Source organism: Barbus barbus, assembly GCF_936440315.1.
Source record: "Barbus barbus genome assembly, chromosome: 24".
Lineage (NCBI taxonomy): Eukaryota > Metazoa > Chordata > Actinopteri > Cypriniformes > Cyprinidae > Barbus > Barbus barbus.
The window spans coordinates 13,030,517-13,052,228 of NC_136752.1; the positions used below are offsets into that span (position 1 = coordinate 13,030,517).

The 21,712-nt window shown below is 35.9% G+C and overlaps 1 protein-coding gene across 2 annotated transcripts; it reads right to left on the reverse strand.

The window, feature by feature from the left end:
* Positions 1–1,242: 1,242 nt before the first annotated feature.
* Positions 1,243–21,212, reverse strand: LOC306843990 (E3 ubiquitin-protein ligase RNF19B-like). Of its 2 annotated transcripts, none has more exons than XM_079375773.1 (10): positions 21,170–21,212; positions 17,532–17,924; positions 15,366–15,826; positions 12,920–13,122; positions 12,689–12,836; positions 9,525–9,687; positions 8,935–9,049; positions 7,308–7,439; positions 3,967–4,231; positions 1,243–3,066 (listed from the first exon to the last, which is right to left on the reverse strand). In XM_079375773.1, the coding sequence occupies exons 2-10, from the start codon at positions 17,688–17,690 to the stop codon at positions 2,868–2,870; spliced, it is 1,845 nt and encodes a 614-aa protein (XP_079231899.1). In that variant the 5' UTR covers positions 17,691–17,924; positions 21,170–21,212; the 3' UTR covers positions 1,243–2,867. The 2 variants fall into 2 exon arrangements, with proteins under 2 accessions (XP_079231899.1, XP_079231900.1); XM_079375774.1 differs by having other exon boundaries at positions 1,700–3,066; positions 3,967–4,210; positions 21,170–21,211.
* Positions 21,213–21,712: the final 500 nt, after the last annotated feature.

The window sequence follows — 21,712 nt, forward strand, 5'->3', positions numbered from 1 at the left end:
GAAAAGTATTTAAAAATAATAAGAATTTAAAACTTAAAATTTTCTCTAATACACATTGGCCACAATTAACAGCACCCTTTTATTCAATACTTTTTGAAACCTCCATTTGCCAGTGTAACAGCTCAAAATTTTCTCCTATAATGGCTGATGAGGTTAGAGAACACCTGACAAGAGATCAGAGACCACTCCTTCATCCAGAATCTCTCCAGACCCTTTAGATTCCCAGCTCCATGACGGTGCTTCTTCTCTTCAGTTCACCTCACTCATTTTCTATAGGGTTTAAGTCAGAGGACTGGAATGGCCATAGCAGAAGCTTGGTTTTGTGCTCAGTGACCCATTTTTGTGTTGTTTTTGTTGCGTTGTGAGGTTTGTGTTTGGATTATTGTCCGGTTGGAAGATCCAAACATGGCCCATTATAAGATTCAGTCACTTATTGATTTTTTATCTGTTGGTATTTGATAAAATGCCATGTGTCTAAACAAGATGTCCAGGACCTCCAGCAGAAATATAGGCCCACAACATCAAAAATACAGCAGTATATTTCATTGTACACATGGGGTACTTTTATCCCTGTGTTCACCAAACCCATCTTGAGTTTTTGCTGCTAAAAAGCTCATTTTTTTAGTTTAATCTAGAAGCCAGTCCCATTCCAGTTGTATAACTGAATATGCTGGAGTTTGTTTTTGGATGAGCTATATAGGAGAATTTTTCTTGAAACCCTCCCGAACAACATGTGGTGATGTAGGTGCTGTTTGACCATTTTTTGTTTTAGGTTTTCTGACCCCGAGACTTAACTATTTTCTGCAATTCTCCGGCTGTGGTCCTTGGAGAGTCTTTAGCCACTCAAACGCAAAAGACACACGTCCTCTTCCAGGCAGTTTCGTAACATTTTCTGTTGATTGGAAATTCTTAATTATTGCCCTGATGGTGGAAATGGGAATTTTCACTGCTAGCTCTTTTCTTAAAGCCACTTCACTAATTTGTGAAGCTCAATTATCTTTTGCTGCACATCAGAAATATATTCTTTGGTTTTTCTCATTGTGATGGATGATTAAGGGAATTTGAGCTTTGTTTTCCCTCCTATTTATATTTCTGTGAAACAGGAAGTAATGGCTGGATAATTTCATGTTCATAATCACCCTGGAGTGCTCAAAATTGTGAATATGAATGGGAATATACTTCAGAGATATTTTACTCATAAGAATTTCTAGGGTTGCCAATAATTGTGTCCAACGTGTATTTGAGAAAAACATTTATTTCAGAATGATATTTCCCCCCGTTTTAAATTCTTATTATCCAATGAAAGGTTAGATTTTTGTTATTTTTTAAAAATAAAAGATCAAAACAATTAATAATGCAGATGAATTTTCACAGCCTTCTTTGATCATATTTACCAAGGGTGCCGATATATTTGGCCATGACTGTATATATATGCATACAAAAATTAATAAAAAAAACGAATGATGGGTGGTGACAGTTAAACATAACTCAGAACTGCTTGGATTTCCAGATACAGCAGGTACAGAATCATTGATAGAGTGTGTTTTTAGAGTTCTAGCGCCCTCTGTCTGTGTCTTATAGAAATGCTGACAAAAAGGTTTAAAAACAAACTACATAAAACGCAAAATAACATCCCACCAATAAATGAAAATGAAAAATATTGAACATATAAAACATAGCAATTCTCCCAGTCACCATTCAATACAAATATTTTTTTATTGACATACTGTTCCATTCATTGTTTCCAGTCTGCAGTGCAGCTATGAAGGTTCAACTTTGGAAACTCCTGGAGGTCTTTTACACTTTAAACAGGGCTGTCCGCTGCTCATTTTTTGAATAGGACAGGGGGTAAAAGTTTGTATTAGAGTTCTGATCTAGCATTCTGAGTTCCTCCATTGTCAAAAATCCCAGTAGTCTAGACATTATACAACTGTTGGCTCTGGGGAAGCAATACAAGGAATTACTTAGTAAGCTGAAACTGTCAGTGTAGATGTTTGATATAAGGTGCTCTCTTTAGTTAATGGGCTTTTAAACTCTTGATTCATTACGTACTCAATAACAGCAGCAAAGACAAAAGCCTTTACTGCAGAAATAAAGATCTAAAAGTGAACAGAGGGAAACAAGATCATCAGTTTTCTGAGCATCACTCATGATGCTTACATTCCCTAAAATCATCAGTTTTGACCTAAGATTATCATAATCAGGACATATTAAAAACAGCATGACGCTGAAGGCTAATTCTAGACCAAAATCCAAATTTTGCTGCTCCTTCATGAAAATGCAAGTTATGTAAAAAAAATGCATAATTCAAATGAATGAATACCATGAGGGAAAAGCCCATTACCCAAGTTAGCATTAGCCTGCAGCACAAGACTTACTGCATTTCACCATGTTGCTAGTCACATGACGTCACGCTAGCAACTGTGGCAGAATTAACCATGCTATTAATCCATAGTTTAATTGTTTTTTTCTGATTTTCCCTACGGATAAGTCAGGGGATAGGAACCATATGGTCATTAGATAAAAGGGTATAGCTAAAAGAAAAGCTAATTGAATAAATTAAACAGACCAGCATCCAAATAGGCAATGTTTCCTATAGAACACAGTATAAAATTGATTAGCACTCCTCAAACTCGTTGACAAACATGCACTTGGTCATTTGAGTTTATATGATCGTCTTTAATCCCCTCCGTGGCATTTTGGCAGCTGCCCTGGCCTCTCATCTTCATCTGTCCCTCTCTTTTTTCTTTCACGCTCTCTGTGTGTTGGTTTCCACGTCGCTGGCTCTCTGCGTATGCAGGCAGAGGCTGGAAGCACCCGGTGGGAGTGTAGGTGGGCTGTGGAAGCAGTGCTTTGCCAGGATTTGCTCAGACGCTGTCTATCTCAGGAACTGGCACAGGGTCTGTGCTCCCTGTCTGTTGAGAGGCACACAGAGGTTCACAGGGCTGGCTGACCGATTCTGCAGACAGGCTCTTGCTAGACAGAATACTGCTAAGACTCGGCTTTCGGCCGCCCCGTGGTTGGGCCTCAATCTCCACACGGACCTCAATATTAGTCCCTTCCCTGCTGTAAACAACAACAACAAACACTTTGAAATTTTTTTGTAGGAAAAAGAAATCGATTATGTTATTGATAGTGTGATTTATGCTCATTTTTAAAAACCCAATCTGATCATTTAAAAATTAAAACATTAAAAATGCAATTCTCACATGCAATAACTTGAACACACATATTTACATGATGAGCTATATTTAAAAAAAAAAACATTTTGATATATTTCTGAGGAGATATAAATGTCAGGGCCATTTTGATATCATTATGAAATTAGAAATCCTAAATAAAATAACTAAATATTTGTAAAAAAGAAAATCTTAAGTAGTTTAGCATAATTTCTTATTATTATTCCATAGAAAAAAATACACTGTCGTTCAAAAGTTTGGGGTCAGTATTTGTTTTTTAAAGAAATTAAAACTTTTATGCATTAAATTTATCCAAAATGACAGTAGGCAATTATAATGTTACTAAAGATTCATGTTACCTTCTATTCATCAAAGAATCCTGAAAAGTAAATAAAATAAAACATGAAGCAGCACAACTGTGTCACAACATTGAAAATAATAAGAAACATTTCTTAATCAGCATATTAGAATGATTTCTGAAGGATCATGTGACACTGAAGAGTGGATTAATGATGCTGAAAATTCATCTTTGCATCGTAGGAATAAATTATATTTTAGAATATATTTAAACATAAAACAGGTATTTTACATTTAAATAATGTTTTACAATTTTACTGTTTTACTATATTTTTATTGAAATATATGCTGCCTTGACAAACGTAAGAGACTTATTTCAAAAACATTAAAAATCTTACCCCAAACTTTTGAATAGTAGTGTATATATTTTAACAGAACTGCGTCAATATTTATAAATCATTAAAAATAAAAAATCATCAAATTTGCTGACCTCAAAACAAATGTTTGTGTGTTGCTGAAGGCACACTCCTCAACTACATCCACATCGTCTGACTGAACAACCTGCTCAGTGTTGTCAACATGTCCATCATTAGGAGGTTCAACTGAGTACTTTGCTCCAGACTGGATTACACTGGTGCTGGGAAGTGGCATCACTTCCTCCACATTCACACTCACTTCCTGTACACTTCCGTTGGATAGAGCTGGGTTGGTCTGGCCGGTCCAGTGATCACTGACTACATGAGAAAATAGAAGATCTTCAAGAGAAGTTTAAATGTCATCAGATCAGGCCAAACTGTGAGCTTAATATTACAAAACAAATCTTTCTGCATTACAGTTACAATGTTTCAAATACAAACTCCTACATAGTGATTAACAATTTATAATAAAGTAGGTTCATTTTCTAGCAAACAGTTTCATGAGTAATGTACAGTATAGTGTTGGGTAAGCAGCGTTGAAACTGTAGCTTCCCAATCTAAAAGATATTTATAATCTAAAGCTACTCTTTTAAACTAGAAAGCTACACATATTAATAACATGTAGCTAACTACATTAAATCTGTTTAAGGTGGTTAAACTACAGAAAAGATACTATTACATTACAAACAGTTAGCTACACAAAAAGCTAGCAAAATAGCTAACTATAAAGAAGGTGTGTGGTTAAACTACAGCAAAGATAGTCTTAAAATTAGTTAGCTACATTAAAAACTCGAACTAATAAGCAGCTAACTACAGTAAATCTGTTTAAGGTGGTTAAACTACAGAAAAGATACTCTTCCAAGCTACATTTTAGCTACACTAAAAGCTAACAAAAAGTAGCTAACTACATATAAGCTGTTCAGTGTGGTTAAACTGCAGCAAAGATACTCTTAAAATTTATTAGCTACACTAAAAACTCCTAGTAAGAAGTAGCCAACTACAGTAAATCTGTTTAAAGTGGTCAAACTACGATAAAGATACTCTTAGAAGTAGTTAGCTAAACTTAAAAACGCCTAGTAAAAAGTAGTTAACTACAGTAAATCTGTTTAAGGTGGTTAAACTACAACAAAGATACTCTTAGAAGTAGTTAGCTAAACTTAAAAACTCCTAGTAAAAAGTAGTTAACTAGAGTAAATCCGTTTAAGGTGGTTAAACTACACAAAATATACTCTTCTAAGCTACATTTTAGCTACACTAAAAGCTAACAAAAAGTAGCTAACTACATAGAAGCTGTTCAGTGTGGTTAAACTGCAGCAAATATACTCTTAAAATTTATTAGCTACACTAAAAACTCCTAGTAAGAAGTAGCCAACTACAGTAAATGTGTTTAAAGTGGTCAAACTACGATAAAGATACTCTTAGAAGTAGTTAGCTAAACTTAAAAACTCCTAGTAAGAAGTAGCCAACTACAGTAAATCTGTTTAAAGTGGTCAAACTACAATAAAGATACTCTTAGAAGTAGTTAGCTAAACTTAAAAACTCCTAGTAAAAAGTAGTTAACTACAGTAAATCTGTTTAAAGTGGTCAAACTACGATAAAGATACTCTTAGAAGTAGTTAGCTAAACTTAAAAACGCCTAGTAAAAAGTAGTTAACTACAGTAAATCTGTTTAAAGTGGTCAAACTACGATAAAGATACTCTTAGAAGTAGTTAGCTAAACTTAAAAACTCCTAGTAAAAAGTAGTTAACTAGAGTAAATCCGTTTAAGGTGGTTAAACTACAGAAAAGATACTCACAAACTAAACTTTAGCTACACTAAAAGACAACAATAAGTAGCTTACTACAAAGAAGCTGTTCAGTGTGGTTGAACTGCAACAAAGACACTCTTAAAACTCCTACACTAAAACCCTAAAAACTCCTAATAAGAAGTAGCTAACTACAGTGAACCTATTAAAAGTCGTTAAACAACAGCAAAGCAACTCAGCTACAGTACTAGCAATAGCCAGTTTCACTGAAGCTATGTGTAGGGGGTATTATATTATATGTAATATGGGTATTCTGTATTATATTATCTCTGCGTAACTGTATCAGCCATTTTTTTTTCTGGCACAAAAATTGGAATCTCAGTATTAAATTGCTAGATAAATACCTTCTAATTTCAATACTGGAGTTAAAAACAAAGCTCTTTTTCTAATGCAACGGAACTACTGTCAGGCCAGGGGCGTAGATTACGCGGGGGACGCGGGGGACGTGTCCCCCGCACTTTTTATAAAAAGTAAATTCGTCCCCCGCACTTTTTCATTGTGTTCTCGACATGTTGAGGTTTTAATGGAGCAATGTATATAAATGCAGAATGATTTAAAATTCAAAGAGACAAGATAATTTATACATGACGTTTACGTTTCCATGGCAATCAGGCACTCAGTTTGTGACGTCACGACATGCCCAGGCTCGCGCCCGCGGTCCCGCGCTGTATCCATCATTCAGTCGAGATGAGTTCAAAGCGGCAAAAAACTCTTCACTCCTTTTTTACGAAGAAGTCAAGCAGCGTAAGTTGGCATGTAGTATCCGAATAGTGTTGCACAATGTTCAGTGACTCTGCCTATTGCTCGTTGAATAATTAGCAAGTTTTGATGTTCATTATATGGAGAAAAAAAAGCGGCCTGGACAAACATGCACTTATTTATTTTCAGTGTATTTTTTCCGTAACTCTTTTGTAACATCTTTTATTTTAACACGTATGTATGTTATCAGAACCCTTCAAATAAGAATAAAGATAATGTTGAACTGAGATTTTACAGCGTTTGCAGCATTGTGACACTCTGCCAATTCTACATGATGTATTTCAATCAAGTAATTTATGCAAGCACTGATCTGATACAGGACCGATCTTCATTTAGGGCTGCTCTGTCATTATTGCACTAATTTGATGTTTTTATGTGTTGTCAAGAATGAACAAGAAACAGTCAGCCTAGGTTTGTTAGAGCAGAATCAGGACGACACACAGTGACAGGTGAGAAGAGTGGCTTTTAACACCTGGCTGTTTTTACATTGTATAAAATCTATTAATACACAAGCGTTTGTAGGATTATGGACCAATCATAGAAAACACATAATTAGTCAAATATAGAAAAATAAAAAATAACATTAGTATGATGAACAACTTCTCAGCTATAATTTTTAACTACAGATAAAAATAAAACCTGTCAATTAGACTAGGGTTAACTGAAAAAAAACAACAACAAAAAAACAGGTATAACACTAGACATTCCGTCCCCCCCACTTTTGAAATGATGGCTACGCCCCTGTGTCAGGCTACTGAAAAATTACAGGTAGTTAAATTAGCAGTGGCACAACATTTAAGTTAACTGTAAATGTATATTCATACAGCCAAATTTCAGGAAGTTGGACTTACAGTTGGCCAGATCTTCTAGCTGTATGTTCCGCACTTCAGGAGGTTCAGTTTGTGGCCTGCACCAACCATTACGACACAATGACATGGGCACGACCCCGTAGACGTACGTCAACATAAGAGGCACCCCCATCCCTTCAAACACAAAATATTTACTAAATTAGAATTAATTATGATGGTATTGAAAGATTTTCATTATTATTAATTACTGAAAAAATGTTATAAGTGTACAAGAATACACAATGAAATACTCAAATCAGAGACATATTAAGCTCAAAAGTGAACTTATTTTCAGATGAATTATGTTGAAGAAGGAAAAAGGACAAATATGCACATGATAGCAACATAAATACACAGAGGCATAATGCTAGCAGCAAAGACAAGGACAACACACAATAAGAGAGACAAAAGGCCATGATCCTCCTGGTTCTGGATAAGAACAGAGTGGCATTGTTGATGGGGACATTGAAGGGGACAAGGCCCCTCTGTGGCTCTCCTGAGGAGAGGTCAGAGCTGCAGAACAGACAGGGCTATTCAGAGAGGAGAATGAGAGGGAACACAGGCTTTGGGTTTGCTAGGAGAGCACAGAGTAGTGAATGTGCTGCGCTCAGGACTTCACGCTATGCCATGGAGATCGCTCTGACATTTTACTTGCAGCCGGTTGCTGTAATCTTCCCCTCCCCACTCCAGCTCTCACAGTAATGCCAAAGCAGTAGACAGATGAGTCATCAGAGACGACCGGGGCAGTTGCCGTGTCTATGTGCGAGCATTAATGAAACAGCTACATGCACATATGCAAGCTTAAATGTGTGCAATATGGATGTTAAAGGATTAGTTCACCGCTCACAAAATATTGGTTGCTAAACCTCAAGCCGTTCTAAAGCCGGATGATTTTCTGGCTTTTGTGGAACATAAGAAATCTTTAATAATGGGCCAGTTGCTATTTTCCATACAATTACAATTATTGGAGACTTTTAAGCTTTATAACAGATGCAAATGCAATATGAAATATGAATAAAATATCATAAATGTGGTCTTTCAAAGTCATATGATAGCTTTTTTTGATTAACTTCACCTAAATTATGATGAAAACATTTGGCTCAAGAGAATTTTTTCTAAAATTTCCAGTGAATAATTTCTCTATTTCAGCCTGTTTTGGCTTCAGATGACCTTTTAGGCCTCACAGAAAACATAAGTCGTACATACAAACTGAAATGACATGATGGTGAGTAAATGATTTTTAGGTGAACTATCCCTATAAGCGTGTTTGTTTTAAGTTCTACCTTTCTTATTCAATATCTCAACTGAGAGGCAAATTAGCTTCATTTGTCTGACCTCATGCCAGAACAATCAATATGCTTAATTCAGCTTATTTATATTGACATAACCCAACAATATGACCACTAAAGTGCTCCTTGACTTCTTAAAATCCCTATTCCCCACATTCATATTCAATATAGAAAAGACAAAGACCTTTAAATACAGTAGTGAATATTAAAAAAAAAAAAAAAGCTTTGTGTATTGTGTTAAACATATGTATAGAATATGTATAGAAGTAATAAGTACTAACCACAGTGATTTACATGTTCATCATGTTATATGCAACCAGCAAGATGGATGATTTTCTTACCCACAGTAATGGCTGCTATGACTGGAGACACAAAAACAGACATCATGACCCCACTGGCCACTGTCAGATAATGTTTACTTCCTGAGATATTGTTTTTCTTACAGCGACCATGAACCTGGCAAGCAAACAGATACAAACTTAAAGTTTGTACAAGCATACAAACATAAAACGTAAATTACAAATATCTTTTCACTTTTTTTTTTTTTTGAAGATTATGAGGAAGCATGAATTTTAAATAATGATGTTCATGAATAAATCATTTATAATAAACATTGTGTAAAACATATTTCCGATGTTTGTTTTTAGGTTCCTGAAGAGCATAATGGCATTCATAAAGTTATGGCACAGTGAAACTCTCTCTACTTTCTTTGCAAACATTTTCTATATCACACTTACCGGCTGTTTGAAGGAGACAGGTCTGGTGGATTTACATAAATTTACATATATGCATTTGGCAGCACTTTTCTTATAATAAGCATACAGCCAAGGGCATGACCTTGTCTTATTATCATCTCAGAGCTATTAAACGGTCCCTGGATCCATTTCATCACAGAGAGGACATGACAATGCAGCAAACTTTAGGTCTTTACCTTGCGGCCCATATAAATCGGGATGCCTACAATGATGACTGGTATCGCAATGCCTGCTATAAGTGAGATCACCACCGGAGCCCCGAGCAGCATGCCCACCTGCCACAAAACCTTGCGGGTCTGTGACCATGGCTTCTTTCCCCAGAAAGTGCAGCCTGAAGGACTGTGAGGAAGATAAATGAAAGTATTTTTCATGCACTCACATAGCTGTGACATGTTCATAACATGAGGTTAAAGATAAGACAAGGAATATTAGCCAATAAAATCCAGACACATGCACACTGTCTCATTGAATCAATGTTATGATCACATCCTCGATTAGTCTCATGCACCGCCTGGGTGAATTACAACCCTCTATGGTCAATGTCACTTCCTGTTCTGTTCTGTGTGGTAAAGTATCACAGGCTACTAGCTTATATGGACAGTTCACCAAAAAATCTGTCATTAATTACACACCCTCATGTCGTTCCAAACCTGTAAATCCTTCGTTCAACACAAATTAAGATAATTTTTTTTGAAAGGTAGTAAGGACAAAACTTTGCGCACAAAAGCTATTCTTGTTGCTTCATAAAATTACGGTGCAACCACTGATGTCACATGGACTATTATATCGATGTCCTTACTACCTTTCTGGGCCTTGAGTGTGGTAGTTGCGTTGCTATCTATACAGGACCAGAAAGCTCTCGATTTCATCAAAAATATCATTATTTGTGTTCCAAAGATGAATGAAGGTCTTACTAATTTGGAACGACATGAGGGTGACTAATTAATGACAGAATTTTCATTTTTGGGTAAACTATCCCTTTAAAAGCCAATCTGAATTAAATATTTAAACACAACACATTATTAGTTATGAATGCTTATTATTGTTTTATAACAATAACCAAATTTCAATCCAAGGTTTTTATTTGCAAAAAAGGTTTAGCACATCAATGTTTACAGATACAGCTGATAGAAATGCTAAATATCGCAAAAATTTCGCAATAGGCGACACAATATTTTTTAATTTAACTTTAGTAAATACACTCTAAGTGAATGTTTCAAATGTCGCCTTTTTGTCTGAAAAAGGACTTTTAACGCAAATGAAGGTGGTCACATGACAGAATCAGACATGTGTTGTCTTGTCTTAAAGGTATAGTTCAACCAAAAATAAAACCATTTAAGCACCATCATGTCATTCCAAACTTGTGTGACTTTATTTCTTCTGTGGAACATAAATAATATATTTTCTGTTTTTTGGCATTTTTGCCTTTAATACGATAGGACAGTTTATATCTGACAGGAAGCGAAGAGGGAGAGGGAGAGGGAGGAGGAGGAGGGGGGGGGGGTCGGATCGGCAAAGGTTCTCGAGCCGGGATTCAAACTCAGGACACCTGTAGCACTACGACACTGTATGTCAGGACCGATAGCCTCGTGGGCAGGAAAGAATATATTTTGAAAATGAAAATCAAAGGATTCAAAATAACACTGACCCACTGAAAAACAAAACAAACAAAAAACTATCAGACATTTTTCAAAATATCTTCTTTTGAAATAAAGGCACACAGGTTTTGAATGACATGAGGGGGAGTAAAGAATGACAGAATTATTTATGCATTCTGTCATTTCATAAAAATCTTTCTCCGCCCGACTGGAGCCCAGCAGAATGGGGTGTTCATTAAATTAAGAACCCTGCTTCTGGGAAATCGTGGAGGTTGGGTTGCATGGAAAGGGAAATATGAACATAGATTTGTACTGATTAATTGACAAAAGTCGGTGCTAGCCAGCATCCAAGAATGGAAAATCTATCAGAAATCAGCTTTAGTGCAGCGATAGCTCACTGAAACGGGTAGCAAAGTTACTATTTTAAAGATCAGACCTCTGAAACGGCTCAGCTTCTGCAAGACTTGTGTATATTAAGAGTAATTAAGCAAATCTGATAATCTGTAACGTTCATGAAGTCGGCAACACAAGCAACTTGGCACAAACTCAGTATTGTAGGGCCAGAAAAACATATCTGACATTCCTGTGCTGCAGAATTACCCGTTTGGCTTGGACTGAATGAGTACGAGAGTAGCTTAATAACAGATCACAGACTCTGTGACTGCTGGTGACTGCTGGTGATGAATGTGGGCTATGTGCTTGCAGGCAAATGTCCTATATTTGGCAGTGAAAGCTCTGCACACTGGTTAAATATTCTGTAAACGTTAATTAGAGATTGCACAATTGCCTACAGTAACTTAATCAATTAATAAATGCAGGCAGATTTAAAAGCAATAAGAGTTTCATTTACACACACCCACAGACCACATTTTTGCATACAAATCTGCAGGCACTACAGGCAAAAAACTCATTCTACAATTCTGATTAATATGACTTCCAAAGGTAGCACAGTTTTTTTGATCAGTCTGCCTGGACATAAAATATTTAGAAGGTACAGATTTGACACAATGTGCATTTTTAATGTTAAAGAGATCAAATCTCTGAAACAGTTTGAGTCAGCAAGTAAACTAGATATTCACGATCAAAACGACATAGTCCGTTATTTTCAGATTTATGTCTATGAAATAATATGTACTCATTTTTGTGGGACAGAAACATTATAAATGTATAAATTAAAACACAATTTTATATATTTTTCATTTATTTTCAGTGTTGTCCACACCATTATTGAACTATTACTTTAATGTCACATAATCCTTCAGAAATCTTTCTGATTGCTCAAGAAACATTTTTGATTATTATCAATGTTGAAAATAGTTGTGTTGCTTTATATTTTTATGGAAACCGTGATACTTTTATTTTCAGGATTCTTTGATAAATACAATGTTCAAAAGAACAGCATTTATTGGAAACAGAAATAACATTATAAATGCATTTACAGTGTCTTCTTGATCAATTTAATGGATCCTTGTTATTTATTTTTATTTTTTTAAATCTTACTGACCCCAAACTTTTGAACGGTAGTGTATTTCAAATAAACCCACCCTTAAAATGTGGCCTGTGGTTGGTAATTTTACATGTATCGTCCTGTCTAAGTAAGCATTTTTATAATTTTTATACAAAATAAACTACAATGCAGACCAGACCTTAGCCATTAGCCAAAGATCTGGCTATGTTTGACTGCTCTTATTGTAACTTGATGACCGTGTGTATTGTGTGTGTGTGTGTGTGTGTGTGTGTACCTGAGGTAGTGCACATCAGTGATCTCCTGCATGCACAGCCAACAGAACTGACAAGCACACACTGTACAGTTCATTCTGTTGCAGCTACCATCATTAGTCTTCATGATGTAGGCACCACAACGTGGACAGGGCTTGATCTCCTCTGCATCTTCAAGATTAAAAGCAAAACAAACATCTTAGACGGTGGACACCAAACAGATATTAGGTTAGTCCTCAATGTTTGTGCCATACCACCAGGCTCCTCGTTGAAGACGTAGAGCGTGGAAACATCATTGGCTCCTGATGTGTGGCGAGCGCGCTGACGCCTGGCTTGGTCACAAGTCTGGTCTGGGTGCCACAGCTGCCGGCAGTGGTAGCAAAACTCGGTTTCACAGCCTTCCCGACCACAGCTCAGCTTGGGGCACTCGGCACAGCCGTAAGCTATCACTGCATAGCTGAAGAATGATAGAAATAAAATGAGGAGATGAATTAATATTTACCTTTATATTTATACGTGACCCTGGACCAAAGGGGTCCTATTATGCTTTTTCACTTTTTGAATTATAGTCAGTGTGTAGTGTGTATGTTTGGGCATAAAGTGATCTACAAAGTTACAAATCTCAAAGTCCACTCCAAATGGAGATAATTAATTTTTAAAAAAATCCCTTTTGAAGAACTACAACGAACGGCTCGTTTGGACTACAAAGTTGTTTTCCTGTACTTGTGACATCACAAATTGTAAATCCCGCCTACGGAAATTTGAATGGTTGGGGGGTGGGGAGAACGCTTGAGCACTGCACATTTCAAAATCGAAACCCGAGCTGGTGTTTTTATATAACTGTATTTCAGATGGAAACCAACTGTTTTCAGAAAATTTTGGATGTCATTTTCATTTCATCTTGCATAAAATGTCTGATAAAGCCAAGTACTCCAGAGTGCAATCTGGACGATTGGGGCGGGGCGACACGTGTCGCTCCGCCCACCCCCAATTCCATTGGTTTATAACATGGCAAATCTTATTGGTGTAGACCCGAGCATGCGCATTCCTTTGTGTACGATTTTGTAATTGATTTGGCCATATTACAGAAATATTATGTATAAATCTCAGTTTAAAAAAAAATGACACTTGTTTTGTGGTCCAGGGTCACATATATGATTTATATTATATATATAAATATATATTAAATATATTTCCTAAATATATACATATAAACATACACAGTAAACACATATATTATGTAAACATAAAGTTTTATTTTGCATATGATTAATCATGATTAATCGATTTGACAGCATCAATTAAAAATAATTCATAAACATGAAAGCTCAGATGTGGGAACATCCGGGTTTACCATAATTGATGTGTTCTATGTATGTGTGCTGATAATTGTTTATGTGAGAATATTGAACTAAACAAAATACATATTGTCACTATCCACAATATATATTGTTGCATTTTTGTATTGTTACACGACACTTTGTTACATCCCTATTAATAAATATGTTAAACACATAATTTTACATGTGAGCATATGCCACAGTCTAGCGCATATGGTGGTGGCTACCACTATCATTGTTATTATTTTGCACCACAGTCACAGTAGTAAAGAGAGAGGATGCTCTTGGGTCCATGTGGAAAGACTGCAGGTGATACCTAATACCATCTTGTTGACAAGAAATGGCAAACAGCCACGGGTTCCCATCACTAACCTGATCTGGTTACCATTACGAAACCTAACGTGAGCCTAGAGGACTATACATAATGCACCACAGAGGAGTGCATGCTTCACGCTGCAGTGTGCGTGACACAAGGATTCTAGCTAAAACCAGCTTCACATGGTTTTTAGCAGGTTTACACTAGTTTAGATGGCTATGACCGTTTTTGTCAAGCTGATTAGAGCTGATAGACCACCATGGCTAAAGCAGTGGAGAAACCATAGTCTGAGAAACTACCAGCAACCTTCCAGAAAAAGAGCTTAACCACAACAATTTTGAGACAACTTTTTTCAAATTTTTTCTTGCAAGCAATTCCAATGAGTAATATTATGTGATGCCTCTATATCAGCAAGTTTGCTTTATAAAGCAATCTAACCTTTGTCTGAACCTCATATCAAGTGAAACTTTCAACTCACAAAAAAATTAATGACATTGTTAAATGTAATGTTTGGTAAATATCAAAATGAATATCCATTTTCATGCCATGCATTAAACTTTTTGTGTTTTTAATTATTAAAATATTTTTTTAATTATTTTTTTTTATATTTGTATTATTTAAATGAAATAGTATACAATTTTAATTTTAGAATTATTTAGAATTATGATTTTAAAATTAAAATAATAGAATTTTAATTTTAATATAGTCAGTATTGGCCAGAATATTAATTCTATAATCTAAAGTTAAAATTCTAATTCTAATTTATATTTCAAATTATACTTACGATCAGCCATGATAAATTATTTGCACTTTTCTACCACTTTAAATTTAAACTACAAATTTAAAAAACTTACAAATCTGAAATTTTGTGTGGAAATGCCAATTTTTTTTGTATGAAATTCAGATGTTTTTGCACAGTAATTTAATATGTTGAGTGTGGGGGTAAATCAAATGGTGTAAAAATATCCCTCTATAATGGCACCAATGGTACAATTGTGGCTTTGCTTCATCATCATGTACATTTAGTCATATTTATGTTCTAACCTGCAATCTGGCGCCGGGCACCAGCGCGTGTCTGGATCAGCAGCCAGAAAGCGGCGCAGCTGAAACTCTTCGAAGCGCTGCAGCAGTGCACCGTCATCCAGGATGGCACGGACATCGGGCAGAGCCAGAGCTTCAGGGCACTGCGGGCAGGCGATACCCACGCGGCTCTCTGAGATCTCGATGCGTAGGTATTGGCGCAAACAGTCGGTGCAGGCACGATGCTGGCAGGAGGACAAGCGAGGGAAGTGGCCGCGTGGTTGACTCAGGAGGCAGAGCGGGCACTCGACCAGGTGCTCCAGCAGCTGCTCCTGACTGGAGGAGGACAAGGACAGTACACCCATTGAGCCACTGCTCCCACACTCTGCACCTCCTTCGTCATCTCCCACTCCACCTCCTTCCCCTTTCCCAGAATCTCCTCCATCCCTACCTCCCTCTAATCCAACATCACTGTTAGCCCGATCCTGAGAAGAAAGACAAAATGACTGAGGGCAGTAATGAAAGTTATGACTTTTTCTCAGTCTGATGAAGATAAGCCACACTGTAATTTTAATGGTAAAAGACTGTAAAAATGCTACAGTAAAAACCTGTTAATTGGTTAACGGCAAGTTACTTCACTATACACGAGGAAAAACTGTAATAAACCTAATGATGGATTTCTTGTACTGTAGTTTTTGAAAGTGAAAAAGAACAAGGCATTTTATAATTAAAAAAGCTCTAAACTGATGGAATTGCCTGTGTGACATTTCATATTTGAATTTTTGTCTTATTTTTAGTAGGGTTTTATGATATATTTCATGTTGTTAAAATTATGTTTATTATTTTAGTACCATGATGGCTTTGTATTTGCGTGTATGACTGTGCACTGTACATATATTATATATTTACCTCAGTTTGTGGAAAAGCTATTTGTCACTTTTTCCACATTTTGTTATGTTTCAGCCTTATTCCAAAATTTATTCAATTCATAATTTTCCTCAAAATTCTACAAACAATACCCCATAATGACAATGTGAAAGAAGTCTGTTTTAAATCTTTGCAAATTTAAAGATAAAAATCGAAAAAATCACATATACATAAGTATTCACAGCCTTTTCCATGACACTCAAAATTGAGCTCCGGTGCATCCTGTTTCCACTGATCATCCTTGAGATGTTTCTACAACTTGATTGGAGTCCACCTGTGGTAAATTCAGTTGATTGGATATGATTTGGAAAGGCACACACCTGCCACAGTTAACAGTTTATGTCAGAGCACAAACCAAGCCATTTTATGCATTTGATGTATTTTTAATACATTTGCAAAGATTTCAAACAAACTTCTTTCACGTTGTCATTATGGGGTATTGTTTGTAGAATTTTGAGGAAAATAATTAATTTAATCCATTTTGGAATAAGGCTGAAACAACAAAATGTGGAAAATGTGAAGCTCTGTGAATACTTTCTGGATGCACTGTAGGTATATTAACATTTATATCAGTTAATAAAACATAGGTTTTTACTGTAAATTTAATTCAATCCATAAAACCTAAAATGCTGCTACCATAATTTTTTCACAGTGTAGCTTGATGAAGATTGTGTGTTTTATCAAATAATAAAATAACAGTCTACCCACTCTGTTTCTTGGCAAAAGGACAAATAAGACATTCCCAGTAAAACAAATTAGATTAAATGGTTTGGGGGAAGGGACATGAACGTCATGGATATAATTTTTCCAGTCATTTTGAACACTTTGGTGCCCCACTGGAAGTTGTCCATATGGCGGCCCAAATGTCCAGTGTGGGTAGATTTATTTTCATTGTATGGAAAAGAGCAGCTTGCACATTTTGATAAATATTTCATTTTGAGTTCCATGAGGAAAAAGCCATACAAGTTTGACAGATGATGACATTTTAAAGTTGAATGAATATGTGAATTGATTGGTCTGACAAAATTTTAGACGTGAGATTTTCTTTCTTTCTTTCTTTCTTTATTGCAAGTTGCATTCAAAATCCACTTAGTTCAACAATCTGAGGGGGCATGACTGACTGGCCATGATATTTCTGAAAGGAAGTGAGATAATAATGTGTCTACCAGGTGAAATGGAGCATTACAGCAACTGCTTACAGAATACAGAAAATAAACTGAAACATATGTATGGGTTACAGAATAAATGTAGATGTCGTCTTACTTGTTCCACATGCTCATGCTCATTGGGTGTGAGAGTTATGGCCACTTCCTCCTTGTTCAAAGTCCCGGTGGGCTTCTCAATCCTGGGGTCAGATTTGGGCTTTCGGCTGAAGAAGCTGAGAAAACTGAGGGACTGTGACTGCTGCTTGGGTCTCTTCATTGTACAGAGCTGGACAGTCCAGCCAAAACAGCATGAGCGGATCGGGCCCCTTTTGTTTGTGTGTCTCTGTTTGTTGCTTATGGTCTGACACTGAACACTGGCAAAGAGACCATTGTGAGAAAGTACGAAAACTGTCCACAACAGAGTTCCCTGATCAAGGTCATCCTTGTTTTCTTCTCAGATTAAATGTTTTCTGTTCCTTCAGTTATCCAAAAGCACCACAAATGTTCATCCCTGAGAAGAAAAACATAAACAGAATTATGAGATGTGAAAGTAAGATTGTTGCAGAAAACATCTCCCAGTGCACATCCATTTAAAACTTTAGTGTCAGTAAGATTTTTTAAAATATTTTTGAATTGCATTTCTTATGCTCACCAAGGCTGCATTTATTTGATTAAAAAGTAAAAACAGTAATACAGTGTAACATTATTAACTTTTAAAATAACTATTTTCTGTTTTATTATATTTTAAAAATGTAATTCATTCCTGTGATTGCAAAGCTGAATTTTCAGCTTTTTGCTGAAAATTGCTGCTCAAGAAACATTTCTTATTATATTATCATCAATTTATCAATGTTGAACACAGTTGTGCTGCTTAATATTTTTGTGGAAACTTTAATATATATTTTTAGCATTCTTTGATATGCAAGTTCAAAAGTTCAAAAATTCAAACAGAAATCTTTAATGTAATGTTCTGTCAATTTTTAACACTTTAATGTGTCCTTGCTGAATAAAAATATTAGTTTGTTAAAAAAAAAAATATATATATATAGTGTGCATACACAAGAAGTCATACTATTAATAAATAAAAAAGTATTTTATAAATATCATCAATTATTAATTCAGAAGTATTATACATTTTTGAAGAATAACACCATTTGACATTTTACAAACTGAAATACATCCTAAATTAAAAACATGTCTATCATAGGAAAAGTGTATTCAAGTCAACGTAGAATTGAATTTTTATAAATTAATTAACAGATCTGGACAAAAATGAGCATCACATCATTGACCCTGCAAACAATTTATAAAAGCATCAGGCTTATAAATTATTTCCATCTTGTCTCACACCTCCAAGTCAGGTGTGACTGATTAATAAGCTACAAACAGATGTTTCCAAAGACCTTGATTATTTCCTGGCTTGTATTCCACCCACACACAAAGACACCTGCATACTGCATACTTTGACTGAGAGGGAGTTATTGTGTGCTATGGAGTAACGTAGCTGGAGAATGGAGAAGTCGAAGCTCTATTTTATCTCGATACATGATCGTGTGAAATTAATCTCCCAACTGGACCACACTATTACACTCATATCAACAGTCAACATGTAATGGAGAAGGAAATGTCAGACAGAAGATATATAGTCCAGATTGACTTTTGCCTATGGAAGGATTCAGAGGCTCCAGTGTGGGGGATGCGGGTTTTACTTTCAATTCTTAATGCTACTCTCTTCCAAAAGAAACACTCTTGTGGAGAAGCAGACGTGAAGATGGACAGTGATGCACCTGGCAGGCACCACATCAGCTAACATCATTACAGAGGAACATCATGTTCAAGCGTTTAAAAACTGAACAGACATATCTAGCTTAAAAATCTGATTTAATTTGACCAGTGCTATTATTGTTAACTAACACTAAAACTATAAAAAAAATGAAAACTGCAAGCTGAAATAATATATAAATATTAGATGATCAAAATATTACTAAAATGTTAAAATGAACTTAAACTGAAGTATGAAAGCGAAATAAAAATATTAAAAAACTAATAAAAATGGCAAAAGAACAAAACATTACTAACATTTAAACTAAAGTGAGAACTGAAATATACAAATAAAAAATAAATCAAAATATGAAATATAAATAGTACAATCATACATTAACTATACTAAAATAACACTGCATTTGACAAGTTATACAAACCACTAAATGATTCAATGATAAAAATAATAAAGGAAAGCACATAATCATGAGGATCGATCTCGTTCATGCTTTACAAAGACAGCTTTGCAAAGGAAAAACATTCTGATGAGGTCTCGCATTATATCTGAATAAACTGCAGATTAAATTCTGTGATATTGCCTATTAAGCTACTTAGAAAAAAGCAGTACTTTAAGTGTTATGGTCATTAGAAATAAAATGGTCAAAAGAGAAATCAGTGACTTATTCTTCTTGTGGTAATGGGTCTAATAGTAAAACAACTACATTTCTTACACTTAACCTTGCTAAAAACAATGTCGAGAAAATTGTTTCAAGAGAAATACTTATTAAATCCCCGGGCCAAAAAAATCAAGATCCTCTACAGATCAATATTTTGATCTCAGATAAGCAGCATCAGCCCCCTCTGGCAGCATTACGTAATTAAAGAGAAGGTCTGTGTCTTGCCTTTGACTGCCCCATTACTCAACAGAACAGAAACCACTAAAGAGGAAAGACATATAATATCAAGGTCATTCAACACGCTGACAAGCAGGGTTTTAAAAATGCACTGGACCAAGTGTTAAGCGTGAAGAAAGGATTATACAGTTATAATGGAGGCTGTGGGAGTGGGAAGCTTGATTTTAATGCATTATACATTAAAACTATTACAGAATGCATTTGGACATTCTGCTTTAAAATGATGAGCCAGGCAACATGCATATCAGTATTATCTCATATAATACTCACCAACAGTCTCTTGCATGTATGGAAAAGAAATACTTTTATCGTGTATATTGCAGTATACCAGTGGGCCTCAGTGATGAGACAAAGCTCAAATGTGCTGTTTTATAGCTTCTCTGGCCATAGTGCAAAATCCTGTGGCTGAGATCTTTGGATTGGCTTCGGTGTGTTTTCTTTCTCTCTGCTCCCTGGACTATTCCTGGACATGCACTCAACAGTTTTCTTTTTTAACCACATTAAGCAAAGTTGGGCAACAACTTGGCAAACCAAAAATATCAAAGGCCGATGCAATGCTATAACAGCTCTTTTTACAATTATATCTCTTTTGAAGAGGGAGGGTATCCCATTAGGCTAATACCCTGAGTAATAACTCTCATCAGGAAAGCATCGTGGCAATACCCTTTAGGACGTTATATGAGGACACACCTCCACATTTGGGCCACGAGCGCATCAGTCATACGACATTTACACCAGCTGTTACTTTAATGATACAGTACGGACCTTTATTTGACATGTTTTTACGTACAGAATCACAGGCACTTCAGACGACCTCTCGATTATGCTGAAATATGTATGTACATTTTAATCACTAAAATTCGTTGTCTAAGAACAGAATTTGTAATAATTAATCAGAAGGTCTGACCAGGGCATCACAGCACTGCAGGGAGTGGCAAGGTTATTACGTATTGCCGTTCACCCCTGCCAAATAATATACTTTTATGCTTAAATGCAGCTTATAATAGACAAACGTAGGATGAGAAAAACATCTTCCGACTAAAAGATAACGCCCAATAATTGAATGAAATCAGCCTCTTACCTCCGCTCAGTGTGTTATCAGCTCAGCACCGCGGCTTGGCTCCTCCCACTGAGCGGCTGAGGACTCGCAGCTCTCGCGGCTCCTCCCACTGCTGTAAAACGTCGCCTATTTGCGTGTCTTTAGCGTTTTTCTGGACTCTGTGGTCCGAGATTCGCCGCATGACGTTGGCGAGGAGATCCCCTTGAACCTCGAGGTTCCCTCCGCTGCACACCGGCGGCGCCTGCTGCTTGAGAGCCTGTAATGGAGAGAGAGCATATGAATCGATGGCAGGACGTAGAATCACTTACACGAGACACATTTGGTAACGAAACAGTATCTGACAACGATCTCTGCCTCTAAAAACAACAACAAACAGCTTTTGCTTCGTTTAAGAATTTTATTTTATTATTCGTTTATATTAATAATATAATAATTATTAATTTAAATGAATATAATTGATATAATATCTCTTTCTTCTTACCATTTATTTGTTTACTCGAATATTTTTATATAGCCTACATATAGCATGGTATCATAGGCTAAGTATATATTATATATTTAAAT